We start from the raw sequence: 16,092 nt of genomic DNA, 5'->3' as shown, positions 1-16,092 counted from the left end.
GAGAAGTCTTCCCTAAGAACAAAGGAAGAGTTACTCGTCCAAATAAGGCAAACCTATAAGTCACGTATAAGATGGCAAAGGCCTGTCCCTCCTATACCCCACATCCTCCTCTGTAATTCTAAGCCAGAGCTGAGTTTTCCTTGGGTGGCTGCCAGATAGGGTTGAAAATCTGATTCTCAACTTACAGGTTAATATAAAGAGAAACCATATCAAGATTTGAAGGGAAGATGGGCCATATTCATCTTCACGATAAAAAGTCACTATCAACGTAGAGGCTCAGCTCTCAAACATGGTATTAGAGGTGTGCCCGAAGTAATGTGTTTCTGATTAGTAGTTTAAATACTAATGTTTATAAATGTTACACTTTTAAAAAGAATAAATTACTGTAGATAAAGTTGGCCACACGACAAAATCACTCTCAGATACTTGTATGCTTTCTTGAATGAGAGAGAAAAAGGTGGAGTTTCAGCCAGCAGCGTGGGCATCAGCTGTCATGTGTCATCTGGGATAAAAGGAGAATGCTGCTCTCACAGAGCATGAGACAAGGGAGCCCAGGGTCAGAGAGCCCGGGCAGGAAGCCAGGGATGGATGAGAGCACATTTGCGCAAGTGTTCCAGTGTCCTGCAACTGCGGGGAGAGGAAGACTAGGAGACGGTGGGATGCAGGATGAGCAATGCAAGAGGCATGCACTTGAGGCTTTAAGGAAGCAGGATTAGCCCTCTGTTCAACCGGACATGTTGATACTCATAATTTACATTAGTACCGAGAAGGCGGCAGCAGAGCAGTTACATCAGGTAAAATGCCAGTTCTTGAGGGGAGGCGCTTTTATAGTTGGGGGTGGAGCTGAGTCCCCCTCCCCTCAGTTATTCATGGGAAACCCGTTCCAAGGCCACATAGAAACTGTTCTTGTCATCTAGGCAATGCCAGCCAATTGGTCCAATTTCACAGTCTGCGCACACCAGAAATTTGATGTTGCCCACGTCCTTGGTGAAGCCCACGTTCTCAAAGATGAACATGTCATCTACCAGCCAGTGCTCCTGGAGGAGATCGCCATCAGGATTGCTGCCATCAGCCAGAGCTGGTTTCTTTCTCATGGAAGGAAGGAAAAGCTGCAGTGGAAGAGAACACAGAGAATGCAAAAGCTGACTGGCCAGTTCTGTTGTCGCCTCCTTTCCACTTATACATTACACTGCTCCCTGGCACTTTCTTAGAATGAAAACAAAATGAGGAGCCCGATCATTAAGTTGTAGACTAGGATGCGGGGTGGCTCCTCTGTTGCCTCTAGCCCATGCCCTGATTCTTAAGAGACATGAAAGAGAGAACATGCTGTTTTCAGTTGGCCTCACAGCTATCCTTACCATGGTCCGGAAAGGCCCTGCCTGTTCCTAATCTCCCTCCAGGTGATTATGCTCCCGCCACACTGGCCTTGCCTTCTTCAAGCACAGAAGTGTGCCCTGCCCTCAGATCTTGCCAAGGCCAGCTCCTTCCTGATATTCAGCTCAAATGTAACCTCTTCAGGAGGTCTTCTCTAACTGAACAAACTGAATTAGCTTCCCATACTGCCCACTATATTTTATTTTATATTTTTTAAAGTTTACATACGTATTTTGAGAGAGAGAGATGGAGTAGGAGAAGGAGAAAGAGAACCCCAAGCAGGCTCCATGCTGTCAGCACAGAGCCCACCGTGGGGTCTGAACTCACAAAGTGTGAGATCATGACCGAAGCCGACACCAAGAGCTGGTCGCTTAACCAACTGAGCCACCCAGGTGTCTCTGTATTTTATTTTTTTAAATGACTTTACTGAGGTATAGTTGACACATACACTATACGTACTTAAAGTATACAATATGATGCGTTTTGGCCCATGCATATATGGTTAAATCATTACCAGCATAACAATCATATTCGTCACCCTCAAAAGTTTCCTTATGCCACAACCTCTTTATTTGTTACTTAACATTCTCTGAACTTAATTTATTGGCTTATTTACCATGGGTCTCCCTCCACTAGAATGTAAGCCCCAGGAAAGCAAGGAGCTTACCTTTCCTGTTCACTACTCTATCTGCAGTGCCTAGAGTAGTAACTGGTATAGACCAGGAACTCAAATACTTGTCAAAAGAATAAATACAGGATATCTGGCTTTGCTCTATTCCATCACGGTAATGTATATGCTGGATTTATCTTACAAAAGAACATTAAAAAGGAAAATCTAGTTCTAGAATTTGGAATAGCATCTCAAGGGTCCTTGTACCAACAAATCAACATGCCTTCCCAATCACTACGAGAAAGCCTCTGGCACATGTGCATGTACGCATGCGCACGCACACACACCCCTTTTAATTTCTTCCATATGGTTACTTGGCACACCTCTGGCTGCCCCAGTGTTGTGGGATATAATGCCAGCAAAGCTTCTTACTCTGCTGTCATCATAATGGCTACCGCCAGTACACTTCTTTTCCACCCTAGGATACACTTTTTTTTTTTTCCAGTTTTTACTTTATTATGACTATGAAAATATTATTTACTTCAAAGCCAAGAAGTGGACTGTGGCTGTTTCTTTCTCATAAGTTTTTTCTTCATAGATAACAATTTCCTTTTTTTCTCTTGCATTGATTTTCAACATACATACTATCAAGTTTTTTTTAATTTAAATCGAAGTTTGTTGACATATAGTGTATTAATGATTTTAGGAATAGAATCTAGTGATTCATCACTTACATATAGTACCCAGTGCTGATCCCAACAAGTGCATTCCTTAATACTCATTGCCCATTTAGCCCATTCTCCTACCCCCACCAGCAACCCTCAGTTGCTCTCTGTTTAAGAGTCTCTTATGGTTTGTCTCCCTGTTTTTATCTTTTTGCTTCCCTTCCCCTATGTTCATCTCTTTTGTTTCTTAAGTTACAGATATGTGTGAAATCATATGATATTTGTCTTTCTCTGACTTATTTCGCTTAACATAATACACTCTAGTTTCATCCACATTGTTGTAAATGGCAAGATTTCACTCTATTTGATAGCTGAGTAATATTCCATTGTATATATGTACCACACCTTTTTTTGTTAAATGTCTGTATTTATTTTAGAGAGAGAGAGAGAGAGCAAGTGGAGGAGGAGCAGAGAGAGAGAGAGAGAGGAGAGAGAGAGAGAGAGAGAGAGGGAGGCAGAGGATCTGAAGTGGGCTCCATCCTGAGAGCGGAGAGCCCCATGTGGTGCTTGAACTCACAAACCATGAGATCATGACCTGAGCCGATGTTGGGCTCTTAACCAACTGAGCCACCCAGGTGCCCATGTACCACACCTTTATCCATTCGTCAGTCGATGGACATTTGGGCTCTTTCCATACTTTGGCTATTGGAATAGTGCTGCTATAAACATTGGGTAGCATGTGTCCCTTTGAATCAGCATTTTTGTATCCTTTGGATAAGTGCCTAGTAATGCAATTGCTGGGTCATAGGGTAGTTCTATTTAATTTTTGGAGGAACCTGTTTTCCTGAGTGGCTGCACCAGTGTGCATTCCCACTAGCAGTGGAAAAGAACATATGATGCACCTGTGATATGTTTCTAATGCAACCCCAAACTCTAATAAAATAGGATGGGCTCAGTGAGCTAGTCTGGCATCAGCAATCAAAATAAAAGCAAAAAATAATTTTTGTAATGATTTTGTTGTTGTTGTTTTTTAAGTAGGCTTCATGACCAAGCGTGGAGCCCAATGTGGGGCTTGAACTCACGACCCTGAGATTAAGACTTGAGCTGAGATCAAGCTGACTGGGCTGATCCCGGTGCTCCCTGCCCCAAATTTTTTTAAATTAAAAAAACAAACAAACTGGACTGACATTAGTCCAAAATACAAGGGAAATGCTCTGGTAGGGATGAGCAAGCCTCTCCTTGAACGTTACATTTAGGGAATCACAAGAGATGCTACTGTGTCTTAAAAACCCTGAGTTTGCACTTCTGACCTCTGGGCCATACTGTAGCCAGTTGATATCCCTAACAGGAAGGAGGGAGCACTGATCCAGAGCTTTACTCCCTATTTTCCAAGCACCTGGCTTACTAAAACAGGTATCTCTGCAACCACCCTATGCTGGGTCCCCTGAGACTTCATCTGAGGCCATCACAAAATAGAACAGACCCTCCTGTTATACTGTCATTCCAAGTCAGTCACTCTTTTTTTGCCTCATCTAATGTTTAAAGGAACCCCCAAATGCTTTTACACTAAGTGAAAATTGGAACAAGCAGAGGCAAAGAGGAATCAAAATTCAGGAACCAGGAAACCTGGATTCCAATCCTAGCAGTATCTTTCTATGGGCCTAAATTTCCCTAAAAATATATCTGGCCTGTATTGTAGGTGTGAATCAACATCCTAACTAAATGTAAGGGGAGTGAAATGTTAAGCCAAAAAAAATCAAACACTGGCTAAGCATTAGCCCTTAGGAGGCATCCAACAAAGGAGAATCAGCTTCCCTCCCACTGTTCCCAATTATAATGCAAAACACCACCTCAGCAGTCTCTCTTGATTAGTGATTTAAGGGAAATACTATTAACCGTTCATTCAAGGGGTCATACTGGGTCTGGGTCCCTCTCTTTCTCAACATTCCCATTTTTATTTAACTCCCGTAAGTCAGATCCACGAGACTAGACCTACATATAGGCATACTGTATGTGTACGGTGTATGTGTATGGATCCCAACTCATGCTATTGCACAGTCAGTTCTGGAATGTAACATTTAGAATAAAATTAGGCTTTCTAGATAGACTACTGGGGTGAACATCAAGGAATTAATATCTAATTTGAGGCTGCTAACTCAGCTGGTTGGGGGCCAAAGTTGCCAGTTACATCCCTGACCAGGTGGGTTAACTACTCCCGACCCTAGGCTGTACCCTAATCCTGGACTGTCTCCTCAGAGATAAGTAGAATACCACAACTCTGAGATTCTCAGTGGAACTCCTTTTGCTTTTTCAAGAACTGTTAACAGTACCCTTTTTTAATTTTTTCTGAGAGACAGAGTACAGGTGCGCGACCAAGCAGAGGAGGGGCAGAAAAAGAGGAAGAGGAGAATCCCAGGCAGGCTTTGTGCTGTCAGTGCAGAGCCCGATGTAGGGCCTGAACCCACGAACTGTGAGGTGATCATGACCTGAGCCAAAATCAAGAGTCAGATGCTTAAGTGACTGAGCTAGCCACGTGCCCCCAAAAACTGTTAACAGTACCCTTTAAAAAACATTTTCTTTCTCTTTGTAAAAACCCATTCTCATTGTAGAAAACTTGGCAGGCATGCTACAATATGGATGAAAATAACTGTTACAATACAAAGTAAACTTCTGTTAACTTTTTTGTAATTTTCTTTTTATTTATTGTGTGAAAGGGGTGCAGAGAGCTAGCGAGCAGGGTTGGAGCAAAGAGAAAGAATCTCAGGCAGCCACCTACCTCCTCCCCCTGCCCCACCATGTGGGGCTCGAACCCACGAATCGTAAGATCATGACCTGAGCTGAAATCAAGAGGCAGATGCTTAACCAACTGAGCCCCCCTGGCACCCCTACTTTTTTTTTTTTTTTGTAATTTTCTGCCTTCTGCAAATATTTGTGGTGCTTTTAAAACATGTCCACAAATTATCTGACAATCCTTCCACCAAGACATAGAGTCCATGTCTCTTGCCTTGAGCCTGGGCTAGCCACCGTGATGGCCTCAATGGAATCAAGTGTGGTGGAGGTCACAGGCTAGGTTAGAAAAGGCCACGCCGCTGGTTTCTCTGGGGACACTTGCTCCAGGAGCCTTCAGCTACTACAGAAGAGTTCCAGCTACCCTGAGGCCACCACATGGAGAGACCATGGGGAGAGATCCACCAAAAGACTNGCCCCCCCCCCCCCCCCACTGCCCCTGGGGTTATGCCAGTGCTCAGGTGTCCGAGTCCTCCCAGGCCACAAGCAGACATGTGAGGGTAGAAAGTGTTTCAAATGACCCTTCTGACTGAACATGAAAGACCCCAAATGAGAACTGTTCAGCTAGGCCCGGCCAAGTTTAACTTTTTTCTTATTTATTTTTTTTTAATGTTTTACTTATTTTTGAGAGAGAGACAGCATGAGCAGGGGAGGGTCTGAGAGAGGGAGACACAGAATCTGAAACAGGCTCCAGGCTCTGAGCTGGTTGTCAGCACAGAGCCCCATGCGGAGCTCGGAGATCATGACCTGAGCCGAAGTCGGAGGCTCAACCGACTGATCCACCTAGGCACCCCCAAGTTGAACTTTTCAGTTCCTCACACGTACCATACTTTCTCTAACAACTATGAAACATCACACTGCTATTCCCTCCACCTCTATTCAGCCTCATTATAAATTCCTCTGTCACAGAGGTAAGATTTCAAGAGGTACCAAGTTAAAGGGTATGAACCTTTTATATGTGAAACCAATTATAGGACTTAAAAAGAACACATGCCGCACTAACAGTGACCTACTAATCCATTCCACCCGTGTGACTCCATTATTTACACTGGGCCGATAGCTTTTGTTCACTAATTTATTTAAAGCTAAATATCGATTAAGTTCTTACTTATGTGCACAATCTAAGGGCAGGAGATACAGAAGTGGATAGGATATAGGACCTCATAGGCCAGGAGTATGAATACTAATAATTTCATGAGATCAACTGCGATTATAGATGTGGGTGTGCTTTGCAGTCTGGAGGCCATGGTTTCTCAGTCTTGGTACTGCTGGCCCTTTGGGATGAGAAGTCTTTGCTGCAGGGCCTGGGGCCTGGGGCCGCTGTCTAGTGCACTGCAGGATGCTAGGTGCGTCCCTGGCTTCCACCTACTAGCGGCCAGTAGCACCCTGTTACAGGCTGTGTTCCCCCCAGATTCTTATGCTGAAACCTAATTCCCAATGTCATAGGTCACGAGGACAGAATCTGTTTTTGAAGACAATTCTGAGTGAGGGTACACACGTGGCTAAAATGAGATTATACCTTGCACTTTCCTGAGGGTATTGTTATACCTCAAGACAAAGTTTAGTAAAATAAAAATTGCTTTCAACTCTTTTTGGGATGATGGCAGTGGAAGGAATATTAAAATTTCTAACTTGGCTTTTTTTTTTTAATGTTTTATTTATTTCTAGGAGAGAGAGAGAGACAGCGTGAGCAGGGGAGGGTCAGAGAGAGAGGGAGTCACAGACTGAAACAGGCTCCAGGCTCCGAGCTGGCAGTCAGCACAGAGCCCGACGCGGGGCTCGAACCCACGAACCGCGAGATCATGACCTAAGCAAAAGTCGGACGCTTAACCGACTAAGCCACCCAGGCGCCCCTAAAATTTCTAACTTGAAGAAAATCAAAGATTAAAATAAAAATGAAATCTCCCTTCGAAACTGATTTTCAGGACTTGAGGCGTCTGTCCCACTGGAAGTCTGATTCGTTTGAGGAACTCTGCGTCCCACCGGTACCTCGGTAAAGCCAGTAGGTGACGAGAGTCATCTGTCACAACTCCTACACCAAAGTGGATTCCGGAGCTCCTTTTGGGGGCGGCGAGGAGCCCGTCAGAAAGGAGACGAGTGGGAGCGGTGGGATGNCCAGGCCCCGGCCCCGAGGAAGCCGGCGTCCCTGCGCAGCCCTGCACCGCACGCGGAGGAGCAGCGTCCAGCGCGCTCGGCGCCCGCGGTGACCGGGACACCGGCCGGCCCAGACCTAGGGTGGGGCCGGGCCCCGGGCCCCGATCCCGCTGCCCAACTCCGGCGGGGGCAGCCTCAGGCGGAGCCCGGAAGCGACGAGGGGCGCGGCCTCCGGAACCGCGCGCGGGGACTGGGACACGCTCCGCCTCTGCCCCGTGGGAAAGCGTGCGGGGCTGAACCGCCTCCAAGCTGCCTCCGTACCTGCCGGCGGGAGAAGAGAGCGGTCCCCGGCTGCAGCACTCGGGAGCCACAGCGTTGGCACAACACCGCCTTCCGGTTTCGGCCCTCGGCTGACACTAACTCGTTCGGCGACTCGGCCGGTTCCATCGCCGCTACCGCCACAGCTTCCTCGACCACGAACGCGCAGGCGCTGTCTCTGCGGGCTTTTTCGGAACTGCGCGGGCGCGGCTTTCAGAGACTGGGTGGGGAGCGCATGGTCTCTCCCCCTCTGCGCAGGCGTCCGTTGCCCCCGCTCTGGGTTCTACTGCGCAGGCGCCTCATTCATTACTGGAGTGGTTAAGTGTCTGTTGGCTTTGTGACAGGGTCACTTACTGAGACGTGACAAATCCTCTGTCTTCATACTCACCTGGTCATTGGGCTTCTCTTAGATATTGAGCAAAACCTGGGTAACGAAGTCATTAAAGTTGACCGTACAATTTACTGAGATTTGAATTTGGTCTGAATGAATGGGAACATTTCTGGAGGCAATGTGAAGGGAATCGGGGCCACGCTATACATCAGCAAGTTTTATCTACATTGGTTACTTCAACAAGAGACTACTTAGAGGAACATGTACCTTTTCGGTGTTGGAAGAAGATGCCCAGAAGCTTTAATTGCTGATATCTGTTCTAATCATAGCGACTATTTACTATGTGGCAAACACCCTGCTGAAGTGCTTTAGAAACAAATGAGGAAGGTAGAGATCAGAAAGGCTAGTTTCCAGGGTCCGTAGATCCAGGCATGGCTCTAAAGCCACTGTTCTTTGTCATCACACTATGCTTTTCACTCCATTTGGTTGATCTTTAGATCTCTTAGCTTATCAGTTCTAGTGCATTAGGCCGTGAATATCCTGAAATGGCAAGGGAAGAATATGAAGGGGAACTAAGTTATTTGAATAGGTAATGTCTAATCTACCCACCATCCCCATCTGCAGGCTTTTCTTCCTTTTTGTCCTTCAGTAATTTAACATTTAGTAATTATGTAATATAACTAAACCCTGAGGATACAATGATAATAGGCACTTTGTATTTGAGAACAGTCTAAACAGGAAGACATACCCAAAACAAATGACAAGTGATAAAGACAATCATGGGAACAAAGTAAATGGAAGCCAGGATTAGGGAATAATTCCATCTGGGGAGTTAGAAAAGGCTTTACCTAGGTGACATTTTAGTTAGGCATCAAAATGTGACTAGGATTTTTCTCTGAAAAGCAAGATTATGTCAGATAATGAACTTGAATGAAGGTGAGAACAAATTTAAGAATGGTTAGTAGTCCACTGAACGACATTATACCTGAGGGAAGAGAGAATAGTAGAGGAAGGGAAGATCAGAATGGTAGAGTGGGTCCAGAGCACCATGGGTCTAAAATCATGCTAAGGAATTTGAACTTCATAATATAGGCAATGGGAATCTATGGAATTTGGGGCCAGAAATAACTTTCAATATTCATTGAAAAATTGCTGTTATGTCAATACTGTAATGATCCTACATGTAATTAAGGAAGAACACTGATAACAAAATGGAGGGGCTAGACTGGAAGACAGGAAAAGAGTAGAGGTAAGATCATCAGGAAGCTATTACTCCATGAGTCTGGGTAAGAGATATAGGCTTGAACTAAGGGGTAGTGGAGGGAATACAATTATAGAAATGTATTTGGAGCTATTAAAGATAAAATCATGTATAACCCCAAAGTGAATTGATGTCTGTATGTAATGGGGGTGACGCAAGATAAATGAGTTTCCTGAGGTTGGATAACTAAGTGGCTGGCTGCCAGCTAAGGGAGCTAGAAAAACAGGAGGAGCCTCCCTATTAGGCATACCTCTGTATATGTGCACGAGAAGAGTATGCAAGATTGGAAGAGGGGAAAGACAGCAGTGAGTTGTAGATGTTTTGTGCAGAATATTCAGTTGTGGCTGCCATGTAAGAACTCTTAAGTCAGGAGTAAAGATAGCCCAGGAGCCATCAATTCTGTGCCCCCACTTTCCCACCTCCCCTGGATCGCTTCCTGAGATAGGATGAGTCATGTTTCATAGCAGTGGTTTGATCAGCAGGCACAGTCCATCTGCTGAGGGAAGGCTGGCAGGGCTGCTTCAGTGAATAGAACTTCCTCTTTGGCTCCCCCTTCCCTTTGCTCTGGGAATATCAGAATTTCTGTAGCTTTGCAGGCCTTCTGCATAGCTGTTTATGTCATGTGCCATAGATCAAAGCAACTAGAGAAAGAAATGGAGTGACTAAAACCCTAAAATTCAAGTAGGTACTAAGTGAGCTCAAGATTGACTCCTCTTTATTCTGTTTGGTTTTCTAGTAAACTCTCAGTGAGTGGAGTCAATAAATATGCAAATTTATGTAAATATTTTACTGCTAAGAAGGTAAAATATTTTACCCTCCACAAGGGTAGAAGGGGCTGCTTCTTAGCTGTGGCTACGCAGAGAAACATAGTAGAGCCCGTTGGTAAACACATAAGGCGAACAGGTTGAAGAGAAAGGACATGCAGCCGATCTGCCTGGTCCCTCCAAGCATCTCCAAGACACCACCGGTTAGCCACAAACTCTCTTACAGCCATCTGAAACCACTGATTTTTAATATTTTCTTAAAAAAATACAAAGGAAACGAACTCTTTAGGTCAATACAATTCAGGGAACGAGGAAAAAATGGAATTCGGAATAAAGGGAAAGTGCGTCCTTGTTTAGGTTACCACATCCCCACACTCCCAATACCCACAAAGCCAAGAATTTCACTCCATAATACAGGGGAGCCTTGAAGTGTAGCTCAGAAATTCACAAGTGGTGGTAACAGGGACTGGAACTAACAAGAGTCTTGGTTGTCCTTGATTATTCTGTCCCGGGAAGAATAAAATCCACATTAAGGACAGGTGAGGGAACCTTATAGTAAGAAAAGGACGAATTGTACCAAACACAGCAGTAAAAACCACTCCTTAGCAGAAGTGTGCCCTTAAAAGAATGGGGCAGTAATCAGGTAGCTGAATTTCTAGGCTGCTGCCACCCCACCCCATCCCCAAATAAATAGTAATGAAGTATAATAGTGTAGTAGTATTTGATTCAACACAGAAAGACAGTGTCTCACCTCCTGAAGGCAAACCTTGCCCTGGATAGATGAGCCCTGGCAGGAAATAAGACGATTGTAAAATCACAGGTACTTCTAGTTTGTTCCCAGGCATACCGAACTCCCAGATTTATTCCATTGCTGCCCATCCCAAAATTTGCTCATTCTTACTCTGTCAGGCAGTGCCAAGATGAGCACCCGGAAAGACCATGGGGAAATTAACAGATCCTTCCAATAACAGACCCTTTTAAGTCTTCCAGGTTATACCTCAGTGGTGTTCTAGGTTCACTCACATTCCATCAAACTCTGTTTCCTTCCCTTACTCTAAACCCAGTTCTGATACACCAACCATGTCCCTTAAGGGAATGCCACATCTCTCTCCCAAGCCCCCAAATTTGGATAGGGGGGCTTTTCCCTCTGTTATCCTCCAGAATGGTATCGTGTTGTCCCTAGTTACCTGCAGACTAGGAAAGATTTTATTCCTGGAAAACAAGACTTGGATTTTACCAATTTACTCAAGTTGGTAGCCTTCCAGTCATCTAGGTTGGGTACTGCCCACATCTAGTAGGTCATACTCACCTTAATTCTCTGAAATACATGAGGCACAACATATATATAGATTCTCCCAAACACATGAAAGTGCTCTCTGGACCAGAAGGAGAGATGATGTGGCCTCTCAGATCCATTGAGTGTGCACGGTCTTCCCTTGAGTGTCTGTTACCCACCCTCCTCAGGAACAACTACCAGCACAAAGTGGAGCGTGTGTCAAATAAGTACAATCATCACCGCACTGGTGCTTGTAATCACCCTGTGCACATAGCGAGAAACAGATATTCTGGAAAGGATCCTTGACTCTCCCGTAAACTGTCCCTTGGACTGGTCACTAGCTCTGGATGGTGCTCCAACAATGGTCACTTCTCTCGAAGAACACACACGCCAGCATCACAGCGCTGGGTTCCCATGGATGTCACGACTTCCCAACTGTCGATGATAGGGTCATAGCACTCAATGCTACTCAGCAGGGAATTCCCATCATATCTGAGTGGGGAAGAAGCAAAAGAAGAAAATGAGTTTTCTATTCCTTTCCATACAGTCCTACATTAAAGTATGCCACTGGAGATGTCTCCCCCAACCCAAACCCTGTCTTGATCCAAAAATTTGGATTGGATCATGTTGTCCTGGATGCACGACGACTCTAGCCTGGCTTCCAAATCCTTACCCTGCAATAGCATAAAGTCTCCCCCGAAGCACTGTGGCCCCTACATAGCATCGTGGAGTGGTCATACTAGTGACATTTGTCCAGGAATCGGTGCGAATGTTGTATGCTTCAACAGAAGAAAGGTGGGCTGTACCATCAAATCCCCCCACCACATAAATATGGTCATTCAGCAGGGCTACTCCTGCACCTGGGGGGGGGAAACGGCATAGCAAATCAATACTACTAAGCTTAGGATTAGAATTCAAACAACAAAACATGATCACTGGTGGCTAGCTGTGTTCTAGAGTGGGAGGGAGATGCGGACTAGAGCCAGACAGGCCTAGAATAATCTAGTTGTTTTTATTTTCATTATGTTTAGAGAAAAGACAGGCAAAGAAGAGAAGGGAACTGGACTCCTGTTTTACTCTCAGTGTACACCGAAGAAAGCAATTCAACTCTGATTCGTTGATATCCTATCTTTGACTGCACCACCGCTGCTCATATAAAGATTTGTCAGTATGGTCTACTATCCTCTCCCTTAGATATGACTGGTCTTACCAGAGCGCTTGGTGGCCATTGGTGTGACATTAGTCCAATGTCCTGTGTGGGGATCATATTTCTCAACTGAGTTTAAAATATTCAAGCCATCATATCCTCCTGAAAACCAAAGCAGAGACCACTTCAGAGAGAAAGGTAAGTCCTCATGCCCATTCCCAGTGTGCCTTTCTTAGAGTGTTTCAACTAATTCTTACAGTTTCAGTTCTCCTTTAAGAGTTCCAGTAATCCAAAGAAAAATCTGATAGTACCCTAATTTCTGCTTCCACAAAAAAGATAATCCCAGTTAACAGAAAAGATATTGGGATAGACTAGGGTTTTAGTTGAAAAAAGTCTAGGAACTTCATTTTGACAGAAAGGGGCCCCCACCCAGAGGGTGCCACCTGTTAAGTTTCCTCATCTTTGCCTCCCAGACTGAATACCTAGGCAGTAGATCACTCCACCGGCCACAACCAGTCCGGCACCCTCCCGGGCAGTTTGCATATCTCCCAGCATGCTCCACTGGTCAATATTTGGGTCATACCGCTCCATGCTGGTATGACGCCTGCTTCCGTCAAAGCCTCCAGACACGTAGATCATATCTGCTCAGAATGAATAAATCACAGACTATTAGAGGATGAGAGATTTATTTTTTATTTTTTAAGTTTACTTATTTTGAGGTGGGGTAGGGGCAGCGAGAGGGAGAGACAGAATCCCAAGCAGGCTCCATGCTGGCAGCACAGAGCCCGAGGTGGGCTTGAATTCACAAACTGTGAGATCACGACCTAAGTCGACAGCAAGAGTTGGACACTTAACTGACTGGGCCAACCAGGCACCCTGAGGATGAGAGATTTCTATTAACTCTTCTCCTTACAAATTGCCCACAAGTCCTTTAAATGTTTGGAAACAAAAACAAAGTGTTTGTCATGAGATAAGTCAATCAAGTCTTATAGATAAGGAAGATATCACAATCAAGATATCTAAAAAGAAGGGGGCAAGATGGAATCCTCAAAAGCATTCAAAGACTTCAAAGGTGGCGTTTGCAAAATACAACTAGTGCCAATTCCCCACTCGGTACATCAGAATTTGATTTACCAACTCTGTGGTCAGTGTTGAAACATCCGTGAATATTGAAAAGCCTTGGTAACATTACTATTTCCACAAGCAGAAAGGAATATTGGACCTCCTCATGCTCCTTTCAGATAACAGGAGAGGTGTGAAGATCGAGCCCCAACAAAACAGAAACAGCACTCTGCACACTGAGCGTACCTCCTAGGGTGGTGGCTCCAGCAAGGCCTCGTCGCACATTCATAGGGGCTACGGAATACCAGACCCCATCCTCATCTGCAGTGTAGTCCAGACATTCCACTGAGCTCAGGCGGGAACGGCCATCATAGCCACCAATTACATAGATCCGGTCATGTAGGGACACCGAGGCCACGTAACGTCTCTTACGAGTGATGCTCTATGGATTTAGGAGAGAAGAGGTACAAATCATTTCAGTCATGCAAGTCTTAGACCTCATCTGCTGCTAACCTTCCTGTTTTTATCTATATACCTCTCCTTCTTCCCTGGTCGCCGTGAACCCTTGGGGCAGTGGTTTACCCTCAAGTGGCCTCCAAACCCTCTTGCTTGTTGTGATGCTTTAAAAAATTTTTTTAACGTTTTATTTATTTTTGAGACAGACAGAGACAGAGCATTAGAGGGGGAGGAGCAGAGAGAGAGGGAGACACAGGATCCAAAGCAGGCTCCAGGCTCTGAGGTGTCAGCACAGAGCCCAATGCGGGGCTCAAACCCACGAATGTGAAATCATGACCTGAGCCAAAGTCAGAGGCTTAACCGAGTGGGCCACCCATGAGCCCCTGTTGTGATGCTTTTAAAGATGCAACCCTTCTCCACATTTGCCTCACTCCAAGGCTTCCAAAAAGTTTACTGTCTTTCTATTATCCAGTATCTGCTTTCCTCCTGTTCCACTGGGCTAAAGACTGATATCCCTCTATAAAGTAGAAAAGTATCCCCAAACTGCTAATCAAAGGGCCAGTTTTCCAATATCCTAAAGGTTAGGAGAATTGATTAAAAGATTCCCATGTTCTCAGAATTATTATTGTTCATCCAGCACTAAAACAGAGACACACAAAGGGAGAAAGATATAAACTTCTGACTTCAAGTGAACATTAGTTCAATTTAAAATGATTTAATAGGGGCGCCTGGGTGGCTCAGTTGGTTAAGTGTCCAGCTTCAGCTCAGGTCACGATCTCATGGTTCATGGGTTTGAGCCCCGCGTCAGGCTCTGGGCTGACAGATAGCTCAGAGCCTGGAGTCTGCTTCAGATTCTGCGTCTCCTTCTCTCTCTGACCCTCCCCTGCTCACACTGTGTCTCTCTCAGAAATAAATTTTAAAAATTAAAAAAAATGATTTAACAGAGTTTAGCTTAACAGAGTATAACAATGGAGCATGCTGGGAGTTACACAGACAGCTCAGGAAGGTGCTGAAATAGTGGTGGGCCACGGAAGTTTAATTTCACACAGGGCCATTGATATTTCTCTTCTTTTGGAAGGGGGAGGCATTGATAATTCTGAACTCTTCTAATCTAAATGGTCAATAATGATGGACTGATTGATTTAGAACCTACCATGTACATGACACTGTTGTAAGGAGTATCATACTATTACTAGGTTTTGCTACTTTTAGGCTGGATTAGGTATGATCTAGAATCAGGGACTAAGGACATTTAAACTCTTTCCCCATGACTGGTTCCACCGTTACTTACTGGTAAAAAGCTCCACTCCTGCGTCTTGGGGTCATATTTCTCTACCACATCGATGGGTGACTGCTGGCTTCCGAAGCCCCCAACCACCAGAAGCACTTCATTGGCTCCTGAAGAAAAAGAGAGACAAAGATAGGTTACTTCACCATCCCAAGCTGGGAAACTACTCATGGGGAAACATAGGTAGAAACAGTTGTAGGGTTTTGTTTTATGTGGCCCAGAGAAGCAATCTGAAATAGGAACTTGTCATAAGTCTGCCTAACAGGAAATTATTTCTTTCTGAGGCTCTAGCTCTTAAAGACCTAGACCTCTGAAATTAAAATTTCAGGCCAATATTAAAACCCCAGAAGGCAAACTTGAACACACCACACCATTCCAACCTACCTAGATGACTCTGGCTGACATAATAAATGAGATTCTAAGTGCAGGTAGGGGACTAAAGGAGCTCCCTGCCCTTCTCAGCCTGTAAAACTCAAAATGGGAGTTTTCTGTAATGGGGAAAGAACACTCTCCTAACCTTGCCTCAAGAAAGTGAAGAGTTGTGGTTTAAGGTAGATTTAAAAAAAATTTTTTTTCAGTGTTTTTATTTATTTTTGAGAGACAGAGAGAGACAGAGCATGAGTGGGGGAGGGGCGGGGGGGGGGGGGGGAGGGAAAGTT

General features: G+C 44.9%; 2 protein-coding genes across 4 annotated transcripts in view; both read right to left on the bottom strand.

Moving 5' to 3' along the window:
* Window positions 1-412: 412 nt before the first annotated feature.
* RABIF (RAB interacting factor) lies at window positions 413-8,239 on the bottom strand. The gene is made up of 2 exons (XM_077772121.1): window positions 7,852-8,239; window positions 413-1,109 (listed from the first exon to the last, which is right to left on the bottom strand). The coding sequence occupies exons 1-2, from the start codon at window positions 7,975-7,977 to the stop codon at window positions 864-866; spliced, it is 372 nt and encodes a 123-aa protein (XP_077628247.1). The 5' UTR covers window positions 7,978-8,239; the 3' UTR covers window positions 413-863.
* A 213-nt stretch (window positions 8,240-8,452) lies between these two features.
* KLHL12 (kelch like family member 12) overlaps window positions 8,453-16,092 on the bottom strand; it is a 34,826-nt gene continuing 27,186 nt past the window's right edge. For 2 of the 3 annotated variants that reach the window (XM_077772120.1, XM_077772119.1), the window contains 6 exons: window positions 15,437-15,543; window positions 13,936-14,131; window positions 13,110-13,268; window positions 12,691-12,789; window positions 12,154-12,340; window positions 10,436-11,972 (listed from right to left, as the gene is read on the bottom strand). In XM_077772120.1, coding sequence (XP_077628246.1) covers window positions 11,846-11,972; window positions 12,154-12,340; window positions 12,691-12,789; window positions 13,110-13,268; window positions 13,936-14,131; window positions 15,437-15,543 — 875 coding nt within the window. In that variant the 3' untranslated portion in view covers window positions 10,436-11,845. Of the gene's footprint in view, window positions 8,720-10,435; window positions 11,973-12,153; window positions 12,341-12,690; window positions 12,790-13,109; window positions 13,269-13,935; window positions 14,132-15,436; window positions 15,544-16,092 lie in introns of those variants that run through there. The other variant, XR_013337077.1, reaches the window with a different exon arrangement.

Source organism: Crocuta crocuta, unplaced genomic scaffold, assembly GCF_008692635.1.
Source record: "Crocuta crocuta isolate KB4526 unplaced genomic scaffold, BGI_CrCroc_1.0 scaffold318, whole genome shotgun sequence".
Lineage (NCBI taxonomy): Eukaryota > Metazoa > Chordata > Mammalia > Carnivora > Hyaenidae > Crocuta > Crocuta crocuta.
This window is presented reverse-complemented; position numbering and strand designations above follow the sequence as displayed.

Coding starts and splice junctions, on each gene's coding strand:
- RABIF (XM_077772121.1), bottom strand. CDS start 7,977: ATGGAACCGGCCGAGTCGCCGAACGAGTTAGTGTCAGCCGAGGGCCGA. Junction 1,110..7,851: donor CTCTCTTCTCCCGCCGGCAG/GTACGGAGGCAG, acceptor CTTCCACTGCAG/CTTTTCCTTCCTTCCATGAG.